This window comes from Nothobranchius furzeri, chromosome 2 (genome assembly GCF_043380555.1).
Source record: "Nothobranchius furzeri strain GRZ-AD chromosome 2, NfurGRZ-RIMD1, whole genome shotgun sequence".
In the NCBI taxonomy this organism is placed as follows: domain Eukaryota; kingdom Metazoa; phylum Chordata; class Actinopteri; order Cyprinodontiformes; family Nothobranchiidae; genus Nothobranchius; species Nothobranchius furzeri.
The window spans coordinates 75,844,648-75,864,695 of record NC_091742.1 but is presented as its reverse complement, the minus strand read 5'-3'; the positions used below and the strand labels follow the sequence as shown (position 1 = coordinate 75,864,695).

General features: G+C 43.8%; 3 protein-coding genes across 8 annotated transcripts in view; 2 read left to right on the top strand and 1 right to left on the bottom strand.

Moving 5' to 3' along the window:
- The window catches only part of LOC129160143 (zinc finger protein ZFP2-like), a 50,364-nt gene extending 40,743 nt beyond the window's left edge, over positions 1 to 9,621 (top strand). Inside the window, exon 2 of the mRNA XM_070547962.1 lies at positions 6,426 to 9,621. Within this exon, the coding sequence (XP_070404063.1) occupies positions 6,426 to 7,759 (1,334 nt within the window). The 3' untranslated portion in view covers positions 7,760 to 9,621. The remainder of the gene's footprint in view (positions 1 to 6,425) is intronic.
- A 315-nt stretch (positions 9,622 to 9,936) lies between these two features.
- Positions 9,937 to 15,933, top strand: LOC129160148 (spectrin alpha chain, non-erythrocytic 1-like). 6 transcript variants are annotated; one of them, XR_011519060.1, is made up of 8 exons: positions 9,937 to 12,371; positions 13,555 to 13,677; positions 13,748 to 13,966; positions 14,390 to 14,482; positions 14,593 to 14,697; positions 14,770 to 14,802; positions 14,887 to 14,922; positions 15,131 to 15,198. XR_011519060.1 is itself a non-coding variant. In XM_054737323.2 (6 exons), the coding sequence occupies exons 2-6, from the start codon at positions 14,417 to 14,419 to the stop codon at positions 15,206 to 15,208; spliced, it is 318 nt and encodes a 105-aa protein (XP_054593298.1). In that variant the 5' UTR covers positions 13,877 to 13,966; positions 14,390 to 14,416; the 3' UTR covers positions 15,209 to 15,933. The 6 variants fall into 6 exon arrangements, 1 of the variants encoding a protein (XP_054593298.1); XR_011519061.1 differs by lacking the exon at positions 14,887 to 14,922 and having other exon boundaries at positions 15,131 to 15,933; XR_011519058.1 differs by having other exon boundaries at positions 14,887 to 15,646.
- Positions 15,934 to 18,771: 2,838 nt separating this feature from the next.
- Positions 18,772 to 19,735, bottom strand: LOC129160140 (putative nuclease HARBI1). The gene is made up of 2 exons (XM_054737312.2): positions 19,133 to 19,735; positions 18,772 to 19,046 (listed from the first exon to the last, which is right to left on the bottom strand). The coding sequence occupies exons 1-2, from the start codon at positions 19,733 to 19,735 to the stop codon at positions 18,870 to 18,872; spliced, it is 780 nt and encodes a 259-aa protein (XP_054593287.2). The 3' UTR covers positions 18,772 to 18,869.
- Between the last annotated feature and the right edge of the window lie 313 nt (positions 19,736 to 20,048).

Here is a 20,048-nt window from a genome sequence, read left to right as displayed (position 1 = left end):
TTCCTCTCCCTCGTCCTCTGTCTGTCTCCACTGATGAACCATCGGATGATATCTGACTCTGTTTACGGAGAGAAAACAATTACAGACTACACTACCTTGTATATTTCCAAAATGGCAAATAGAAATATAACATTTCTCAAATAAAATGAACAAAATATTGTCATTTTTTGTAGTCAGAAGTCATCACCAACTAGCTGCCGTTTGCTATTAGCAAACATAACTGACATAAAAAAGTTTTTCTTATTCAAAACCTATTTAGATTAAATTAATAAAATAAGTTAGATGAAAACAACTAACCTGTTCGCTGACTTGAAAGCTGGAATTAGATGATGACATGCTGCCGTTTACAGCAACACGATTTTGTATTGTATTTGTTATATTTGTTAATAAAGTTTTAAATAATGATAAAAAAAAACCTTTTTGATCCTCGGGGGCTCCAATAGCTGCAATACCGACTCTAAACTGCGTGGTGCTAAAGAGTCGGATCTTTTTACTATGATTTCTGTGAATTTCACACACGGGGCCTTTAAAGGGTGGAATCTAGGAGCAAAGATTTTACATCAACACAAAGAAGTTTACTGGAGACAAATCTGAATTTTATAACATTTAATTAAACAATTTGTCAAATGAATAAACAATGAAATAAATGAATAATAACCATGTGATATAATTGAAGATGAATATTCAAAATGGTGTTCAAGGTGTTTTGTGTGTGTAATGGAGGATGTCCCAACAAACACTAAAACACGTATGAGTGTGTGAGTGTGAGTGTGTGTGTGTGTGTGTGTGTGGAAGAGAGGGGGATGTATGAATGGAGTCCTTTGTTCTCACAGCAAAGTGACTTTTCTCTCTCAGATGCAGAGTTCAAGGGATTACCTGACATTTAGTGGCTTAAAATCACAGTAAAATTAAACTTAAACACTTCAAAAGTTAACAAAACAACAAAAGGTCACTCCTAGGCAATATCTAATGATCTGTTGAAAGCTGTGGCCACAGCTTTCACACATAGACATTAATAAAGGAAACGACCTTACTTCACGAGTGTCCGGGTGGCGTTTGGTCCGGAGATAGAGAAAAACACGAAGCTACTTTTAAACGATCCGCGGCGATCGCTTATTTTGGTCTAGAAGAACGGGAAAGATAAAAGTTTAAATGAAATAAAACTTGCAGGAGCAAAGCCTCTGAGCGGGGCAGACGTCCCTCGTCGTTCAAACGGGTTATATGTGATTTACTCCATTGTTCCTCCCCACGAGTGTCTCTCCACGGGATCAGCTGGACAGAGAGCAAAGTTTCTTTTGTGCTGAGTTTGATAACTTACAGCGAGCTTGATGGAGCTGGAGTTGCTTTTTGGGTTTCCAAGTCCTGCTTTCAGCGGTTCTGTGTACGATCTGCTCCAGCAGCCAGCCTCCCGCTGCTCATGTTGATCAGAGCAGTAGCAACGAGCATCCTTTACAGCCAGTGAACTGGGCATAAGAACAACAAGGACGTTGTTCTGTTGTGATTTATAACCTTCGAAGCTGGCGGGAAGGCTCCATGAGCTCCTGCACATGCGCAGAACGTGTTTCTGGTATTAGGCGGTGACGTCTTCACATTGCTTCCGGGTGCAAAGCATCATGGGAAATGAAGTTTCTGCTGGCGCTGATGTTTAATATCTGCTTTTCAAAGCAATTTAGCAGTCTTTGGAGAAAATTACTGCAGCAATTTCTCACGAGGGCATACCCTCAACACCGCTGAGATGTTTTCCGCCCAGGAGATGTCAGCAGAGATGAGGACGCCAGGGAACCGGAAGGTGTGGACCCTCTCCACACACTCCCCGTTGATGTAGAGGGGGGCCAAGTTGGTGCTGTGTCTCCTGAAGTCGACAATAAGCTCTTTTGTTTTCTTGGTGTTCTGGGACAGGTTGTTTTCTCAACACCATGCTGCCAACTTCAGGACTTCCTCTCTGTACTCTGCCTCGTCTCCCTTCGAAATGAGTCCGACTACTGTGGTGTCATCAGCAAACTTGATGATGAGAGTGTTATTGTGGGTCGGACTGCAGTCGTGGGTGTACAGAGAATACAGGAGGGGACTCGGCACACAGCCCTGTGGGGAGCCGGTGCTCAGTGTGCGAGTGGAGGAGAGATGAGGGCCGAGTCTCAGTCGGCGGCCGGTTTGTGAGGAAATCCTTTATCCGGGCACATGTGTGAGGAGGGAGGCCAAGAGTGACCAGTTTGTTGATGAGGATGTCCAGGATGATTGTATTAAAGGCTGAGATGTAGTCCACAAAGAGCATTCGGACGTAGCTCTGCCGCTGCTCTAGGTGACTCAGCACAGCATGGAGGGCTGTGGCAATGGTGTCTTCTGTTGATCTGTTTGCATGGTATGAAAACTGGTGGGGGTCGAATTCTGAAGGGAGGTGATCCTTTATGTGCTGAAGGAGTACTCTCTCAAAGCATTTCATAATTATAATCATTTACGTTGGAGATGGGAGACTTCTTCGGTACTGGGATGATTGTGGCTGATTTTAGACAGGACGGGATGGTTGCCTGATCCAGTGAGAGGTTGAAGAGTCTGGTGAAGATGAGGCTGAGCTAGTGTGCGCATGCTCTTAGTACTTTGCCAGGCACTCCGTCTGGACCGGCCGCCTTCCTGGGGTTCACTGCTAGGAGCACACGTCTGACATTGTGCTCCGTTACAGTGAGTGGAGCGGTGTAAGAACCAGGTGAGGATGAGGATGGTAGCAGGGCTGAAGCAGATGAGTGTTGCCGCTGTGGTGTTTCAAAGCAGGCAAAGAAGCTGTTTATTTCCTCTGCCAGCTGCATACTCAGGTTTTCAGTTTTTGCAGTGCTGCTTCTGTGGTTGGTGATGTCTCACATTCCCTGCCATACCTCTCGTGTGTTGTTGCTGGACAGGTGGGACTCGATATTCCTTTTGTGGTCTGACTTGGCTTTTTTAATCCCCCTTTTCAGGTTAGCTCGAGCAGCCCTGTACAGAGCTCTGTCACCTGACCTGAAGGTGGCATCACGGGCTTTGAGGAGTGAGCGGACCTCGCTGGTCATCCAGGGTTTTTGATTTGGAAAAACCCAAATGCTTTTGTCCACTGTCACATTTGCAGTACAGAACTTGATGTAGTCCAGTACTGATCCTGTGAAAGTTTCTAGGTCCTGGTGTTCAAATATGTCCCAGTCTGTCTCTGTGAATCAGTCTGGTAATTTGTTGAGAGCATTTTCTGGCCAGGTTGTAACAGTCCTTTTGGTGGGCCTGGCACTGCGCCTGATGGGGGCGTAGGCTGGGGAGAGCACAAGAGAGAAATGGTCGGACTGACCGAGGTGGGGGAGGGGTATGGCTCTGCTTGATGTTGGAGTAACCATGATCTAGAGTGTTTTCTCCTCTGGTGGGACATTTGACATGCTGATAGAACTTTGGGAGTACAGTCTTTATGTTGGCCTTGTTAAAATCACCTGCAATAATGTGAACCCCATTTGGGTGGGCCCGCTGCTGGTTAATGGTGTCCAGCAGGATAGAGAGCGTCGTGTTTACGTTGGCATCGGGTGGGATGTACACAGCCATGATGATCACTACTGTTAGCTCTCTCGGTAGAAAAAAAGGCAGGCATCTTACCGACATGTACTCGAGGTTCGGGGAGCAGTGACTGTTTATAATTGTCCCATTGTTACTCCAGCTTTCATGCACGTAAATACAGAGCCCTCCCCCTCTGCTCTTACCGGAGTCCTTTTTCCTGTCCCAGCGAAGCAGAGTGCGGTCTGCTAGCTGAACGCTAGCATCGGGTATTCCCAAGTGAAGCCAGGTTTCCGTAATAATCAAGGCACAGCAGTCACGAACATGGCGATTTCCCACTAGTTGTAATTCCAGGTCGTCTGGTTTTTGCACGAGGGATCTAGCGTTGGAGAGACAGAGGCTCGGCAGAGGTGGCTTGTGTGGTTTGCTTTTTAGCCTCAGCATGATGCCGGACCTGCAGCCCCACTTTTGCTTCCTTTGCCTCCGTCTGCGCCTCCGTTTAGTCCTGATAACAATCCACGGGGAGCCCGGTGGTCTCGCCACATGATCTGGGATGTTGTGCGTGCCGCCACGGCTGAAATCCCACAGCCACGCCTACAAGATCCCAAGTTTAGTTTTTTTCTTTTGCGCTGTTTCCCGAAGAAGCAGCGGGAATTACTATGTTGTCGCTTGTGCTCACAGCCGGCGACAGCAAGGAGGAGCAGGCAGGGCAAGGTGAAGTTAAGCATAAGTTACGGAGTTTATAATTAGAAAGGTAGCAGTGGATATAATGCTTTCAATAGCATTAAGATAAACGAGTGTTGACGATCTTGACAGGGTTTCCTCCAGTGCTTATTAGGCCAGGTTTTCCTCCCCCCACCAGGCTAACCATCACTTATTCATGTAAAATTCATTTTTTCATGTCTGACTTTAACCACATCTAATACTGTATTACAGCGTGAGCGCAACAGCCACAACTTAAGATCGATGTGTGAGCAGCGTGAGAGGTCGGGTGTTTTCATCTGAACCCTTAAAACCTCCAGCAGTCTACGCTGCACTATTGACGTGTTAGCGCGCGGCGCTAACAACTTAGCGACATGACATGCCTCGGAGAAAGCGTAAAAACACTTTGGACGCTTCTTCTGAAGCGGCAACATAACACTTCTTATGCAGAGGACGATGTCGCCTCGACTCGTTCACCGCCGAGCCGGTCTGAGCTCGATAACATTGACCCAGCACAGCCACTGGGTCATTGGAGCTGCCCCGTGACTGCCTGATGGAAAACCAGCGGGTTTAATCAGACTCGTAAAGTTTCTTGTTTTTGCTGGGGACCCCCTGCATTTTACCGCTCCCTCCTGCAGTCTTCCCCTATTAAAATTTAAAATGATTCTGTGTATCAATAGAAAAAATCTCTCCCTCTGCCAGTTGCAGTAAATGTTGTCTCCAAATAATAAGTAAGAGGTGCATTCATCTGTGTATCTCCTTTGATCCGCATGAGTGATGTTCTCAGCACCAGAGCAGTGAAGCAAAGAAACTGATTCCTGAGTTTGTTAGTAATTTTATTCATTAGGTGCATCTGACCTGTTCTATTTTTCTCTGAAATGAGATAAATCAGTGCTTCTATGGGTTGGCTCCTCTCTGCACTAGAAAATTTTACTTTATTTAAAGACGTGTCATAACCGGGGGTCACAACCAGCAGCCGACAGAGTCGCAGGAGATAACAACGGCAAGCCCCCAGGCCCGCCCAGAGCCCCCCACCTCTTAAGTCGACTGAGCCTGGGACCCAGCGCCCCGGGACCCAGGGGCGACCAACCCCGCCGGTGACCCATCTGAGCCCAGGCAGCCACCGGGAGCAATGACAGATGCCAAAAATCTTAAGGCCCCCGACACTGGGAGCTGCGAACACGCAGGCAGACCGAGGCTCCACACTCGGCAGCAAATGTGGCAGGGGGAGGGCAGGCGAAGATGTGTAGCAGCACAAGAATACCCAAGAGAAGGGAGGAGTCCAAAACCCCACCTTACATACATAGTCATTGTTTAGGTAAATTTTCTTACTAACATCGACCAAAGAACTCAGACTGGAAATTCGGTTGAGTATTTCAGATTACACTTTCTGCAGAAAGAGGAGCCAGACCGAACACGCATTTGCATGTGTGAGTTTCCAAGCTGACTCCAAATCTTTCAGCTTCAGAGCATATTTTTATTCACACATAGGCATAGTTACAAAGTTGCACAAACATTTGTCTCACCCCCGACTCATGGCCCGAGCGAGCACCTTAAGAGTTGAGAATTTTTGGAGCATCCTTTTCTGAGATACCAAATTCTGAGATAACAAAGAAGCGTTTAGAGTGCTGTTTACAGAAATAAGAAAAACATACCATCTACTCACCCATGGCAACCAGACAACTTAACCTCTCTTTTTCTCTAACAGTCATACACAAACACAGTCACACACTCCGTCCCTCATGCTCACACATACACATACAACCGGAGACTTACAAAAATGAACGCTAGACACCCATTCACGCTCCCTATACACACCCTATTCACTCTGGTCCTGGAACTGCTGCACAGATGGTACAACCATCCCATGGCCAGAATTAGCCCCGTTCTGCTGAGGTGATGATGAGCAGGCACCCCACCCAACTCTGAGCAAAGCAACTCATCGCCCCAGACCCCAGACGGCCAGCTCCCACTCCGCTCATTGTAAACTTCAGTAAATAACTAAGACGATTATTAAGCTGCTGTTTGTTTTTCCTTTGAAGCGAGGTTGTCTGTCACCACAAACAAATGTTTTGAGTGTTTAGTTTTTACTTGCACAAAATGAAAATTAATCTGAGAGCTCGTTAATTTCCCCAAAAATATTTAGATGCATTAGATGATTTAAAAAAAAGTTTTTTTAATTGTCAAATTAATCAACATTTTCTTTTTTCTCTTATCCTGTCTAGATCTTCCACAGCATCATGTCTGGGAAAAGGAGAAGGATTCGACTGCCCAGCAGCTCTTTAACCAGGAGTCGATGTCCTGTTCAGACCAGGAAAAACCAGAACAGCTAAAACTTTGCCAACATGAAGGACAGCTCTTCCTGAACCAGGAAAATCTTACCTTCACGGATACTCCTCTGTCTGAAGAAACAGACTGTCATGAACCAGAACCAAACAGGAACCAGCCATTGTGTCAGAGTTCTACAGATCCTGCGAACCAAGATCAGGGTGGATGCAGGAATGAAAACTCAGAATCAAATGGCAATGAAGAACTGAAACTGAATAAAAGGCATCAGCGAAGCAAAGATCACAGAGACAGTGTAGGTGGTGAAAGACAAAAAAAGCACAAAGGGGCTCACAGTGGCAAGAGACCATTTTATTGTAAGCTATGTGGAAAATCTTTCAGTCACAAATCTGATTTAAATATTCACATGAGAACTCACACAGGTGAGAAGCCATATTCATGTAAAACTTGTGGTAAATGTTTTATATACAGTGGTCACTTGACTACACACATGAGAACTCACACAGGTGAGAAGCCATATCCATGTAAAACTTGTGGTAAATGTTTTAGAACCAGTGGTGAATTAACTACACACATGAGAACTCACACAGGTGAGAAGCCATATCCATGTAAAACTTGTGGTAAATGTTTTAGAGTCAGTGATCACTTGACTAAACACATGAGAACTCACACAGGTGAGAAGCCGTATCCATGTAAAACTTGTGGTAAATGTTTTAGAGTCAGTGATCACTTGACTAAACACATGAGAACTCACACAGGTGAGAAGCCGTATTCATGTAAAACTTGTGGTAAATGTTTTAGAGACAGTGGTGAATTAACTAGACACATGAGAACTCACACAGGTGAGAAGCCATATCCATGTAAAACTTGTGGTAAATGTTTTAGAGACAGTGGTGAATTAACTAGACACATGAGAACTCACACAGGTGAGAAGCCATATCCATGTAAAACTTGTGGTAAATGTTTTACTGAAAGTGGTCCCTTGACTAGACACATGAGAACTCACACAGGTGAGAAGCCATATCCATGTAAAACTTGTGGTAAATGTTTTAGAACCAGTGGTGAATTAACTAAACACATGAGAACTCACACAGGTGAGAAGCCATATTCATGTAAAACTTGTGGTAAATGTTTTAGAACCAGTGGTGAATTAACTACACACAAGAGAACTCACACTGGTGAGAAGCCTTATTCATGTAAAACTTGTGGTAAATGTTTTATTGAAAGTGGTAACTTGACTAGACACATGAGAATTCACACAGGTGAGAAGTGATTTAATCTTCTATGAGATTCATTAAGGTACTTTATTTACCTTCTGATTTGAAAATTCACACTTGAGATTATATTCATTAAAATATGTTTGGCAACATATCATAGATGCCTTAAAGTGCTCAAGGCATGGGTGGAGACTTATTCCATCCACACTTCCTGTTAGAAAAACGCTTCTGAAAATTAATTAGCTGACAACATCACATTTTGTAGCTTAGACATTTGTAGCTTGCCTTAGGAATGCGAATGGGATTGAGCTCATGCGCACGTGATTTAGGACACGGGTGGTCTGTGATGTCACAAGCATACATGGGCGGGGCAAAAGCGCACAGAAGTCCGCAGTGTCCATTATTAAACAAAAGCAGCCTAAGTAGTCTTGCTTATGGAGACTGACTTTCATATTGCATCCTGCTTTGCTGGGTCTGGCAGAGTGTGTGTTTATGTGTGTGTGTGTGAGGGACAAAAAAAACCCAGTTTTTGTGAGAGGCTTGTTAACTCCACAGCATCAACGATAATGAATTGCGCTTGCGGGAAGCCTCCCGCAGGCTGATTCTTGCTGCCAATCGGAGTTGGTAATGGTAGGCATGCTTTTGAGTTAGCCAGTCAGTCAGCAGTGGGCGTGTCGGCCCTGTTCGGCTCCAGGTGGACCTCCTTGGGAAGAGGGTTGAAAAGACATCTGGAGTGAGAAAACTCCTAACCCATGCCATTATTTTACTCAGATCTTTAACTTGTGGTCACATCTGCCTTAAAAATGTTCTTGCTTTATACCAGTGTCCCTCAATAGGCGGTCCAGACCTGGCCTGAGAATGTCCAAGTTTTCAATTCTACTCTGCTTGGCCAGGGAGCACATTGCTTGTGATGTGGATGAGGCACTGTGGCCAGATAAAAACAGAAGAGCGGATGCAGCACAGTTGTTTATTTTTTTCTTTATTCGTTTTAGCTTAACTATTAATTATAGTCTGTTTGTATATGTAGACCACTGCATAGGCAACTCTGTGTTGGTTTGGATGAACACTGCTGTTTTTGTGTTAAAACACACAAAAGTATATTTTGTAACGTGTTTGTGAGTTTTGTACACAAACATTCTGAAATATTTTATCTACAATGCACTGTCGTAGTACAGTAGGTGTAACACTGAACACTGTAAGTCATTATGATGACTGGAGAAGTGGTCATAATGTTTTACACATCAGAGTTAATCTGGTTCTTATAAATGTTTACTCATGTAATGGTTTGCGTGTCATTTGGAAACCAAAGACCATTTTGAGAAGAATGTGCGTGTTTTTGGATTCGCGTGTAGAGTTCTAAAAATATGTTGCATGCTTTCAAAAAACATGAGTAAACAACTGTGAATAACTAATTTTAATTATGTGTTAAAAGTGTTTTCCAGTTTAACAAGTTGGTATGAAAAGTAGGCCAGCTGACTACAGTTTTTAATGACAGCGTGTTTGTTGTGAATACAAGAGATTTCCTTCATGATTTCCTTGACAAACGTGTGTTTTTAAACTGTAATGTAAGTGTGAAGCAGAGATTGTGCTGGTAGTTTAGCAGAACTGGTTAGGGGAGTTGGCACATCAGTTACATGTTGTAGTCACTGTGCCAGACGTAAAAAGAATTGTGTGTAAACAACTGTAACAGCGTTAACATTAATGGAGGGATCATATATAGTTTGATCTCATTTTCAAATATAGAGAACAATGGTTTTTGATTAGTATATTGATCTTTATGAATATGCCAATTGGCTAGGGTTGTCACGGTGTGAAAATTTTACCTCACGGCTATCGGTATTATCGCGGTATTTTTTTTAAACGTGCTACATTTTCACACAATTAAATAAACCCTGTATGTCAGGAAATATTGTCCTCAGTTTGTGTCTAAAATTTGTTATTTTGTAATTATGTTGTTTATTTGTTTACATTTTTCCCCTTCAGTCTTTAAAATACCAATATTTGCCCATCACTTATTTTTTGTCTGTTTGATGTCATTTAAAAATATTAGATCAGATGATACTCAGTACTCAAGTAGCCTTTTAATCAGGTACTTTTTAACCCTTACTTGAGTAATAAACCCTATATCAGAAAACTATTGTCCTCTGTTTGTGTACTTCCAGTGAGTTTTGCAGATTTGGGAAAATGTCATAAATTCATAATTTTTCTCGGAGAGAGACCAACTCTTATCTGCCCCTGGGAGCCCCGTAATGCATTGCATCATTTCAACATGGGGGTGTCCGCGACACGGTTTATATGCAGGTAGCGGCGCTGCGGCTGCTTTATATAGCGACTCGTTGCATTCTCCCTCAACCCAAATCCTCTGATCACGCATTTTAGCTAAAACGCTAACATTAGCTTGCCTTGAGTTGACTGTAGAGTTGTGGGTGATGGTCACGCAGATGTGTCATGAGATGTGAAGCATTGCTGCCTTTCACAGACACTTTTTCTGCACGTTCTGCAAACAGGATAGCCGTCTTCTATCAACTGTCCCTCAGCATTCTTCAAATATCCAAAAAATGCCCGTTCTTCCCACTTTGTCTTCTTTGAGGGATAAAAAAAATGTCCTTAGCGCTGCCGTCTCCTCCTTTGGCCATTATTTCAGCTTTAGCTTCAAGAAAGTTTTGGTTGTAAACAACAAAGCGCGCATGTGCTGCCGGTGTTCTGTCCAGTCGCCCTACCTTGTCAGACTGTCATACCCATATTACACAGTATGCCTGTCTGACAGACTTAGTCAGTCAGACAGGCATACTCGGTCAGATCGTCATACTTTTTATTTTTTGCTGTATGACACCCTGATGGTGGCATACACTGTCAGATCATTCTATCCAGTCGCCATACCTTGTCAGACTGTCATACCCGTATAGTATTACACAGTATGCCTGTCTGACAGACTTAGTCAGTCAGACAGGCATACTCTAAGATCGTCATACTTTTTATTTTTATTTTTTGCTATATGACACCCTGATGAGTGGTTTTACCAGTCGGATCATCATACTTTTTGTTTTTGACAACAGTATGACACCCTGATGGGTGGTTTTACTAGTCTGATTGTCATACTTTTTGTTTTTGACAACAGTATGACATCCTTGATGCTCAATGCAATTTTTTTTTAGAATTGGGTGGTAAAAATAAATTTGTGATACACATTCATCAGTACATTTTTTTCCAGTGAAGCTCACCAAGTTGGTGCAATGGCAAAAGAAAGCAGAATAGTTGATTCACTGATTCCTGTTATAAAGATCAGTCTCAGTTTGAATGAAAAACTGAACATGAAGAACTTAAAAGTTATAAGAAAGGTAATACAAACTTTATTTCCAAGTAAAACACACACACACACACACTTATTGCAATTCACACATTTTACATTTGAAAAGGTCAACAAAATGGGTGGCACACTTTGTGAGTCCATCTTGGACGGAAGTCGCACTGTATCTATGAGGCAGAATGGAAAAAATATCAGTTATAAGTTCATGTTTAAAGCATTGGAAGTATACAATTCTATGGCTGTGTTTTTACCATTTCATTGATGTCCTTGCATGCGTCATAGTGCAACATGTTGCATGAAACACAGTAGTCTTCCACCTTATCTGTAATATAAAGATAGGCATATGAGAATTTCTTTTAATACAATCAGACTTAATATAGCAAGGTAAATGTAGCAGGATGGTCTCACCCACACCTGATTTCAATGAACTGTCTAATTATCAGCAAAGGGTACTGCATTTGCCCCATGGCACATGTTCCCTCTTGCTGCCACTGCTTCCAGGTCACCCATGACTGTGCTGAGTCTTCATGTCTGTTTTCACTGACTACATGAAGGGCAAGTTGTTCATGCCTCTGGTAGGCTGGGGTTTTCCCCCATTACCAGGGCTTCATGATTTAAAAGTGCCAAACTGTTCTACTTCAACCCCACTGTCTAGCTTGAATTTTAACTAAAATAATAGCTCCTTGTTTTGAAGAATGTGTTGTAATCGTGACACTATGGCTGTGTCCGAATCCAGAGGAAGGATGCTTGTAAGAGCGCATTTTGAGGTCGATGACGTCAAAGCGCAGCGACGAGTACTGTCCGAATTCCAAGAATACTCATTCTCGCGTCCTCAAACCAAGCCCCCACAATGCCGCTCTAAAAATGGTCCCATCCCGGAAGTAAGAAAAATTGCAGTTCCACCCTCATCCGCTGGGGGCTGGTGCCAGAAGCGAGCAAATCCTCATTGACTCCCATGTTAAAAATGCCGATTTCACAGCAGAAATAAACATGTTTACAGCCTGGTTCCAAAACATGTTTTTTGTCTAAATTATCTAGTTTACACTCATGACAACTCTGAGGGGGGTGAATTTTTTCCTCACTCTTCTGTTTAAATGTATTGAAAGCCTAAAATTCTGTATAATTAATGAGCAGCCGACACACGTGACCGCCGCCTCAGACCCACGTGACCACAGAGCTAGCTCCGTGGAAAGGCCTCAGTACAGCCTCGGTCCCTCCTGGAAACTGTGTCGGGATTTTGAGTCTCTGTGCTTGTGAATTCTGTTTTGGATATTATTGGTGCAATTGTTGGACAAAATGATTTGCTGTGGTATTAATTGCACTAATAGAGCGTCCAAGGAGTCTCCACTTCATTTTTTTCGGTAAGTTAAAATCTATATTTGTATTTTATGTCACTGCCGCCTAGCTGAGTTTACCGAAGTAGCTAGCTAACTATCAGTTTAACATGTAGCATGTACTTTTTAACCATGAAATTTAAATGTAAAATACGGTAAAATAATTAATAGGGCATATTTTGATTGGTAAAACCCAGTGCATTTAAGATAAAAATGGGTTGAAATATGACGGAGCGCGCCGCTTGGAGGGACACCTGTGCTCCATTCTTTCATCCGGTAATCCCCAGCGGTCAGGCCGGGCAGGCTGACCGATGCGGCGCCTCGCTGCTGCGGGCTGACCGGAGAAATACTGCAGCTCGTTGAGAAGTCTATAGGGCATACAGCGTTTCCCTTAAATCCCACCGCCACGCCAACAAGATCCCAAGTTTCTTTGTTTTTGCTGGCGCTGTTTACCGAAGAAGCAGCGGGAACACCAGCAAGTTTCATCAGACTCGTAAAGTTAGTTTTTGCAGGGGACCCCCTGTATTTTACCGCTCCCTCCTGCAGTCTTCCCCTATTAAAATTTAAAATGTGTAACTTTATGTATTGGGATGAATGACTGATATTCATGTTAAACTCAAACGTTAGGTATTTAGGGGGAAAAAACAAAATAATAAACATTATACAGATGTCAAATAAATCAAACTGTAATTAAACTATATATTTTCAAAGTCTCGATTCTGGATAAAATCCAACAACATATGCTTTATAAATAAACACTACACATGGCTTTTACACACACACACACACACACACACACACACACACACACACACACACACACATTACACTGTGATTTCTTAGTAAATGTTCTATTTGGCGAGAGATAAACTTTATTGTATTTATCCTAGTGAATCTATAATTAAACGGGTAAACTAGTAGTAGCACATCCAACATCAAAGAGAGGAAAAAGTTATTATCAGGAGAGGGAGAATGTTTAAGTGGTTAGCAGCAGTGTGCTAGCCGATGGCCCCCTCCATGAGGCCACCACAGCTCAGCAGAACACCATTGTAGCTTCTTCTGGGGAGAAAAACACTTAGAGAAAAAATAAAGTTAACAGCTGAAATAGCAGGAAATAATACAGTTAAAGAGCAGATTGTAGAAGAAAGAAACCCCTGGGTTAAACTGGTCTGTCTACTGCATAATGCTGAGCTCTAACATGTGTCCTCAGGGAAGGACCTGATTGGTGTCCAGAACCTGCTGAAGAAGCACCAGGCTCTGCAGGCTGAGATCACAGGTCATGAACCTCGCATCAAGGCTGTCACCCAGAAAGGAGAGACCATGGTGGAGGAAGGTAGAGCAGGTCTGGTCCTGACATGTTTCTGAGGTGTCTGCAGGTTCTGGCTCACTTTGTTTGGGTCCAGGTCACTTCGCTGGTGAGGAAGTGAAGACTAAACTGTGGGAGCTTCATGGACGTTGGGACACGCTGAAGGCCAAGGCGTCCCAGAGGAGGCAGGACCTGGAGGACTCTCTGCAGGCCCAGCAGTACTTTGCGGATGCTAATGAGGCCGAGTCCTGGATGACGGGGAAAGGAGCCCATCGTTGGAAGTCCAGACTAAGGGAAAGACGAGGACTTGGCCGAGGTATGGAAGTCCCTTCCTGAGAAACTCCAATCGCTTTTCTTTGCTCTCTTTCCAGTCCTTCATAATTAGTGTTTCTGTATTTGTCATTTCCTTCGGTTGTCTACCAGACGTCGTTGCTCGTTTGAGCGTCTCATGGGTTAGGGGTAGAAGTGCTGGCCTCGCACAGGAAGTGATGACAAACGTGTTCCCGTCGCTCTTATTTCAAACGGTTTACAAGCTGTGATGTGTGTTCCCGCTGCAGAGCAGCCATGACACGTGGCAGCCGGCAGAAGGCTCACGCTTTTCCACTAAACACCCGCAGAGCTGCGTCTGCGGTGAACTGAGCAGGGTTTGTTTTACGGTGGCGGATCCGATTGGACCATCGCTGCGAGAAAGCTCCACTTGTGTCAGACGAGCTGAAGGTTCTGATGTTCTGCTCCACAGGCTCTCCTGAAGAAGCACAAGGCCCTGATGTCGGACCTGTCGGCTTACGGCAGCAGCATCCAGGCCCTGAAGAAGCAGGCCCAGTCCTGCAGGGTGAGTTCAGAACCCTCGGCCCGTCAGAACATTCTTATCCACCACGTTCTAACACCAGACCTGTTAACCCGACAGCAACAAGGTAATCAGCAGGTGCTTTTGTCCTGCAGGACCTGAAGGCCAACGAGTCCCGCCTGAGGGACATCAACAAGGTGGCATCTGAACTGGAGTCAGAAGGTCTGATGGCTGAGGAGGCTCCTATGGTTCAGGCTCAGGTGAGCGTCACCTGTCTGCAGCAGCTGGTCCCTTTCACTTCCTGGTTTAACTCTGCTCGTCTCTGTTTGTAGCAACAAGAACATCTGGGTTCTGCTCCTGGAAAGGTGCATGTTGTCCTCCGCCTCCACCAGAACCAGACGTGGTGTTTGTGTTACCACTCATTTGTTTGTTTGTTTGTTTGTTTACAGGATGAAGCCGACTCTAACACGGCGTCACCCTGGAAGGTGAGTTCATTCAGCTGATCAGAGGTCACCTCTGATGGCCGCAGTCACGGCCGACCGTGCTGACATCACACAGGAATTCAGGTGACCCGGCAGGCACCAGGTGCTGGTGAAAGTGGGGACATGTCAGCTGGTTGCCATGGCTACAGTTATCTTTATGCATCTGTATGACTGCTGACTGGTGTGTGTTTCCTGCGACCTTTGACCTCAGACCGTACGGTTGGGCGTTCAGACGATGGCTAACTTTAATTCCATCAAGGTAAGAGGAAGCTCTTCCCTTCCTGTCTGAGCGATCCGTCTCCAGGTTTCCTCGTCCGGCGTCCAGCCCGCTGGCGTCCACCTTCATCTCACCTTCATCTCATCTCACTTCATTTAAAGAGCAATACTTTCACATTATCATTTTCCCACACTTCTGTATACCTGTATTTTGTTGTTTTTCAATAAAGAATGACAAATTATTTAAGTTTGGTTTTTGTTGCACACAAATATATATCTGTAAAAAATATCTACAAAGCTAATGTTTACATAACAAGTATGATTGGGTTTTGCAATACGGCACTATTTTAGTAAGAGTTTTAAACCAAGTAAAGTTAGTAAAGAACACATTTCTGTTGTCTGCTAAGAAACTGTTGGGATTTAAAATGGGCCTGTTGTACAAATAACTTGTAAATGATTATTCCTCACTTTTGTCTTAACCAAAGAAATTCCAGTAATTGAGCAAAAACATTTATTTTTATCACTACATTTTATAAAACAGGGCGCAAAGTGTCGGCACATGTATGTATGTCGATGGTCCGCCCCAACCAAACCAGGAGACACAGACGTCAGGGAGGCCAAGGTTGTCTCCGACGGTCTCTGCAGCTCTCTGGGCACCACGCCTCACTCAGCTGTCTCCAATGATCCAAATGGCTATGGAGAAAAAATAACAGGTTTGTCATAATTGTTTAAAGTACAAAACCATACATGAAGTGGTCAAGACAGGAACTTACACGCTGCGTTGTGTAGCTGATGTTGGAGACACACAGGCTGCCATGGTGACCTTTTAACAGATCTAAGAAAAAAATGTAATAAAAGAATGAAACTTAAAAACTCCCAGACCTCATGTCATATTTACTAATCAGCTATGGCTGATTTATTGTTTGGATCACAGTGAGTTACACTAATTCTAATATATTTTTATTTCTATTACACATACATACTTTTTAACTGTTATTTTCACATGACTGTTATCAGGCTCTCTTGTTCTGGTTCTGATGATAATTCCGTGTCTTCCAGTAAGTTATCTTGTGCTTACTTCATCTATATAATGTCTCTTTACTTTTGGTAAATTGTACTGAGTCCAGAATAAAGGCTACTTGGCTGTACAAGATACAAACAAGTATTACGTTTTGGAAATATATGAAACACCGCCAGCATCTGTTAGAGCCTGTGGCGGGGTGCTGAGGGCCGGCTTGTGTTGCAATGTGAAACGCTTGGTCTCAGATTTTGTAAGAAAGATAATAAAATGTCCCCCCAAAATACGACTTAAATATATTTTCTCTTCTTCATGATACATTGAATGGCTGGTGCGACTCAGGAGTGATAGCACCGAAAAAAACTGTACTGAAAACTTGCTCAAAGCAAAATGTTTTCATTACGGAAATAAATTATAAACTTACCGATTTAAAACTTTTTAATACAGGTACTTCTCACGAACAGGCGCAGAAAACCTCCACCTAAACTCCGTGTGAGGGTCAGGTCGTTGGGTGTTCCGGTTAGCTCCGGTTGAATTGAAGCTAGGTGGCTACATCCGTTAGCTCGGCTCCCACCTCCGCTTTAGCTTTGGGTTAGCCAGGGTTAGCTTCAGGTTAGCTCGTGGCTAGTTCGTCACTCGATCCCAGCCTTACATCCCCACCCTCAGCGCCTCCTCTCTTCCCTTTTATGGAATTGTCTGGGCTGGACGGAACCTGTGACACGGTCAAAATGGCGATGGTGGCCACCTCCCATTATGGACAAAAAACGTGTTATTGGAGTCTATGGAATCCGTTTGTCCAGTATGTACAGTCTATGCCTCAAACGCGTCCTCGCTCCACCCACATTTCGAGGATGGGTCTGATAGATCCTCACAGGAGCAAGGGTATCCCAGCATGCTTTGCGCGCCGGCCGCTGGACTCGACACTCGCAACAACGGCGGACGGAGCGGGACAGCAGTACAGCTTAAAATGTAAGTTAGTTAAAAAAATAGCGGTCAAAAAAATAAAATACGTGTTTGGGCACTTTTGGTTTGTTTTTTATATAAGATCTAATACCGCAAATTGTTTTTTTTTTCATGTAATTTAAGGCTAAAACATGCCCCACCGAAAACCAGCTTGAATGTTTAATAGGAAAAAACCCACCGTAAACTAGCTTGATCCCAGCAGGCTTTTTAAAAGGAAAATAGCGGTAGAAAACTAAGCTGAAAACGGTTCTGTTTATAGACATTTTTCGTTTGTATAAGTACATTTTAAGCAGAAATCAGCGAGAACGAGCTTGTATGGTGGTCCCGTCATAATTCCCGTGTGTGTGTGTTTATTTAGCGAATAAAGCTTCTCATCATTTGTTTTAAGGTTAACACCCCACCGTAAACTTGCTTGAAAGTCTAATAGGAAAAAACTCACCGTAAAAGAGCTTGCATCTTATGTAATCATGTAACGAACGCCAAAAATAGCGAAAACTAAGTTTAATGTTTATTTAAGTTAATATTTAAGAAACCACATTACTGATTTAATGTTTTTAATTTCGTTTTAGGCGGAAAAAACACAGAACACAATTTTCATCTCCCATGTTGATAAATTAAAATATTGTTTATTGCATGTTTTATCAACTATGATTCATAATCTGACTTTGTTCTTCTATTCCTCTCTATTCTCATCCAGAACCAGTACCTTTAAGGTGCATCAGTAATTTCATTATGCCCACAGTGTTCTCTGTTGTTAAATGACAATAAAGCCTTGTAATTCTAATTCCCTTTGTCTGTAGGACTGCAAGTATCCAGGGTCAGGAGAGGGAGTCAGCGGAAAGCCCACTGCTGAAACCTGGCCCTGGTTTGTCCCCATGGATGAGGTGTTGGGACAGAGGCCTTCCACTATGCCTCCTGTCCTTATTGCTTCCATTCCCGAGGACACTCCAGGGCCAAGTGCAGCAGTGGGTGAGACAGAGGACAGGGAGAGTGGTGGAAGGAAGCCGGAGTCCTCATCAGGGAGAAAAAGGAGAAGGGCTGATGAGCTCCTTGACCTGATCAGGGAGGACATGAGACAACAGAGGGAAGCGGAGGAGAGGAGAGAAAGAAGGATGGACAGATTTTTTGCATTGATGGAAAGGATGGCAGAGAAATGGGTTTTTTTTTCTTTTAGTTTCTTCTGGTTCAGGTTCTATATATGTGTTTGAATGTTTTTGTTATTTGTTTAAATGTAATAAAATTTCTATTAATTGATAACTCTTTTTTTTCTTTAACAGTTTTATTATTCAGTTTTTAACAAGTAACAACATAGTAAATAAATGGTAAGGGAACACTGTAAGGAATAAAATTAAAGATAAAAGTAAAATATATACAGTAAACTTGGAAAGCAGGGAGTCTTTGGTGGTGTTGCTAAATCTACTGAACATGGATCATTGAGGTGGATGGAGTGCAGGAACCGAGATCCGTGACTGAACGTTTCTGGTTGGCAAGTGGAACATCAGACAGAGTGGTCTGCAGAGAGTGCTTCTGGATGCCTCATCTCACTGACCACTGCATCGTCCATCAAAAGGGTTTGCTGGGCTGGCTCAATCGACGGCTGTCACATCACTAACATTCAGATATATGCAATAAAGGAGATCATGAGTATACTGTAATACTTGTAACTCTAGCAGATAACAGGACTAAATGATTTTTAAACTAGATTCCTACGTAAATTACTTGCCTGTTAACAGTAATTGTGATCTGGTGGTACTTACTCCAGAGCAGACACCTCAGCAGAAAGTTGGTCCCGCCAGAGGGCACCACTGACTGCCTCCAAACCAGCCTCCCCCTCATCTTCTGGAGCATCATCCTCCAGTTCATCGTCCTGCACCACAATGTCACCAGCACTGAGGCAGATGTTGTGCAGGATGGTGCATGCTGTGATGACCTGTAATAGAGATAAAAATTTAATTTATATTTCATTCCCAAACAAAGATTACACCCAAAGTTTATTTCCACTTTGTGTTAACTTACATGAGGTACAAAGGTGTGGTGGACCTCCAGCGCTTTCAGGAAGATGGTCCTGAACCTGGTCTTCATCATTACAAAAGCACGCTCGATGATGCAGCGTGCCCTGGAATGATGGCTGTTGAAGCGCTGGGCTCCCACACCTTGAACCACCCGTTTGTAGGGGGTGATGAGGGGGAGTGGATGTTGGAGGCATGGGTACCCTCCATCCGCGAGGATGAAGTGCCCTGGAGGAGGAAAGGCTGACTGCCTGTACAGTGGGCTGTGCCGGAGGACCCTGGAGTCGTGGACCGACCCAGGCCAGCCCACATAGGTGTCGATAAAGTGGCCCTGATGGTCACAAACTGCCTGCAGGATGATAGATGGGAACAGTTTCCTGTTTCTGTAGCACTGACCATCAGGACCGCTCGGAGCCTTGATCCGAATGTGACAGCCGTCGATCGCACCTGCTGCTTTCATGAAAGCTCTGTGTCGAGCCAGCCCAGCAAACCCACGAGACACAATCTCCATCTCCTCTGGGGTTTTGGGGAGGTGAATGACCTGGTGGAGGATTGCGACCACATCCTCCGTGACTCGATGGACGATGTCGTGGACAGTTGAGCGAGGCATCCCAAATACTCTTGAGACCACCCTGTAGGATGTTCCACTTGCCAACCAGAACAGAAACACCAGGGTCTCGATTGTGGCACCCCAACCATGTCGCCGATCTTGGTTCAGGAGACTTAGCAACACCACAAAAGACTCCCTGCTCAGACAAAAATCTGGCCTGGGATTTTCCTGGTTAAAAAACCGGTCCAGGACTGGCACACTCATGTTTATCCTACAGTACAGGGGTCTGTTCTGTTAAAAGAAAAGTAGAGAACAATAAAACAATTTTAAAAAAAACCTGTATAAATGCTTGAGATTTTTAGAAGAGAGCTAG

Excerpts from the sequence above, each read along its gene's own strand:
- LOC129160148 (XM_054737323.2), top strand. The coding sequence starts at position 14,417 with ATGTCGGACCTGTCGGCTTACGGCAGCAGCATCCAGGCCCTGAAGAAG. Across the intron at positions 14,803-14,886 it reads TGGGTTCTGCTCCTGGAAAG|GATGAAGCCGACTCTAACAC; the intron begins GTGCATGTTGTC and ends GTTTGTTTACAG. Across the intron at positions 14,923-15,130 it reads ACACGGCGTCACCCTGGAAG|ACCGTACGGTTGGGCGTTCA; the intron begins GTGAGTTCATTC and ends CTTTGACCTCAG.
- LOC129160140 (XM_054737312.2), bottom strand. The coding sequence starts at position 19,735 with ATGCCTCGCTCAACTGTCCACGACATCGTCCATCGAGTCACGGAGGAT. Across the intron at positions 19,047-19,132 it reads ACCACACCTTTGTACCTCAT|GTCATCACAGCATGCACCAT; the intron begins GTAAGTTAACAC and ends TCTCTATTACAG.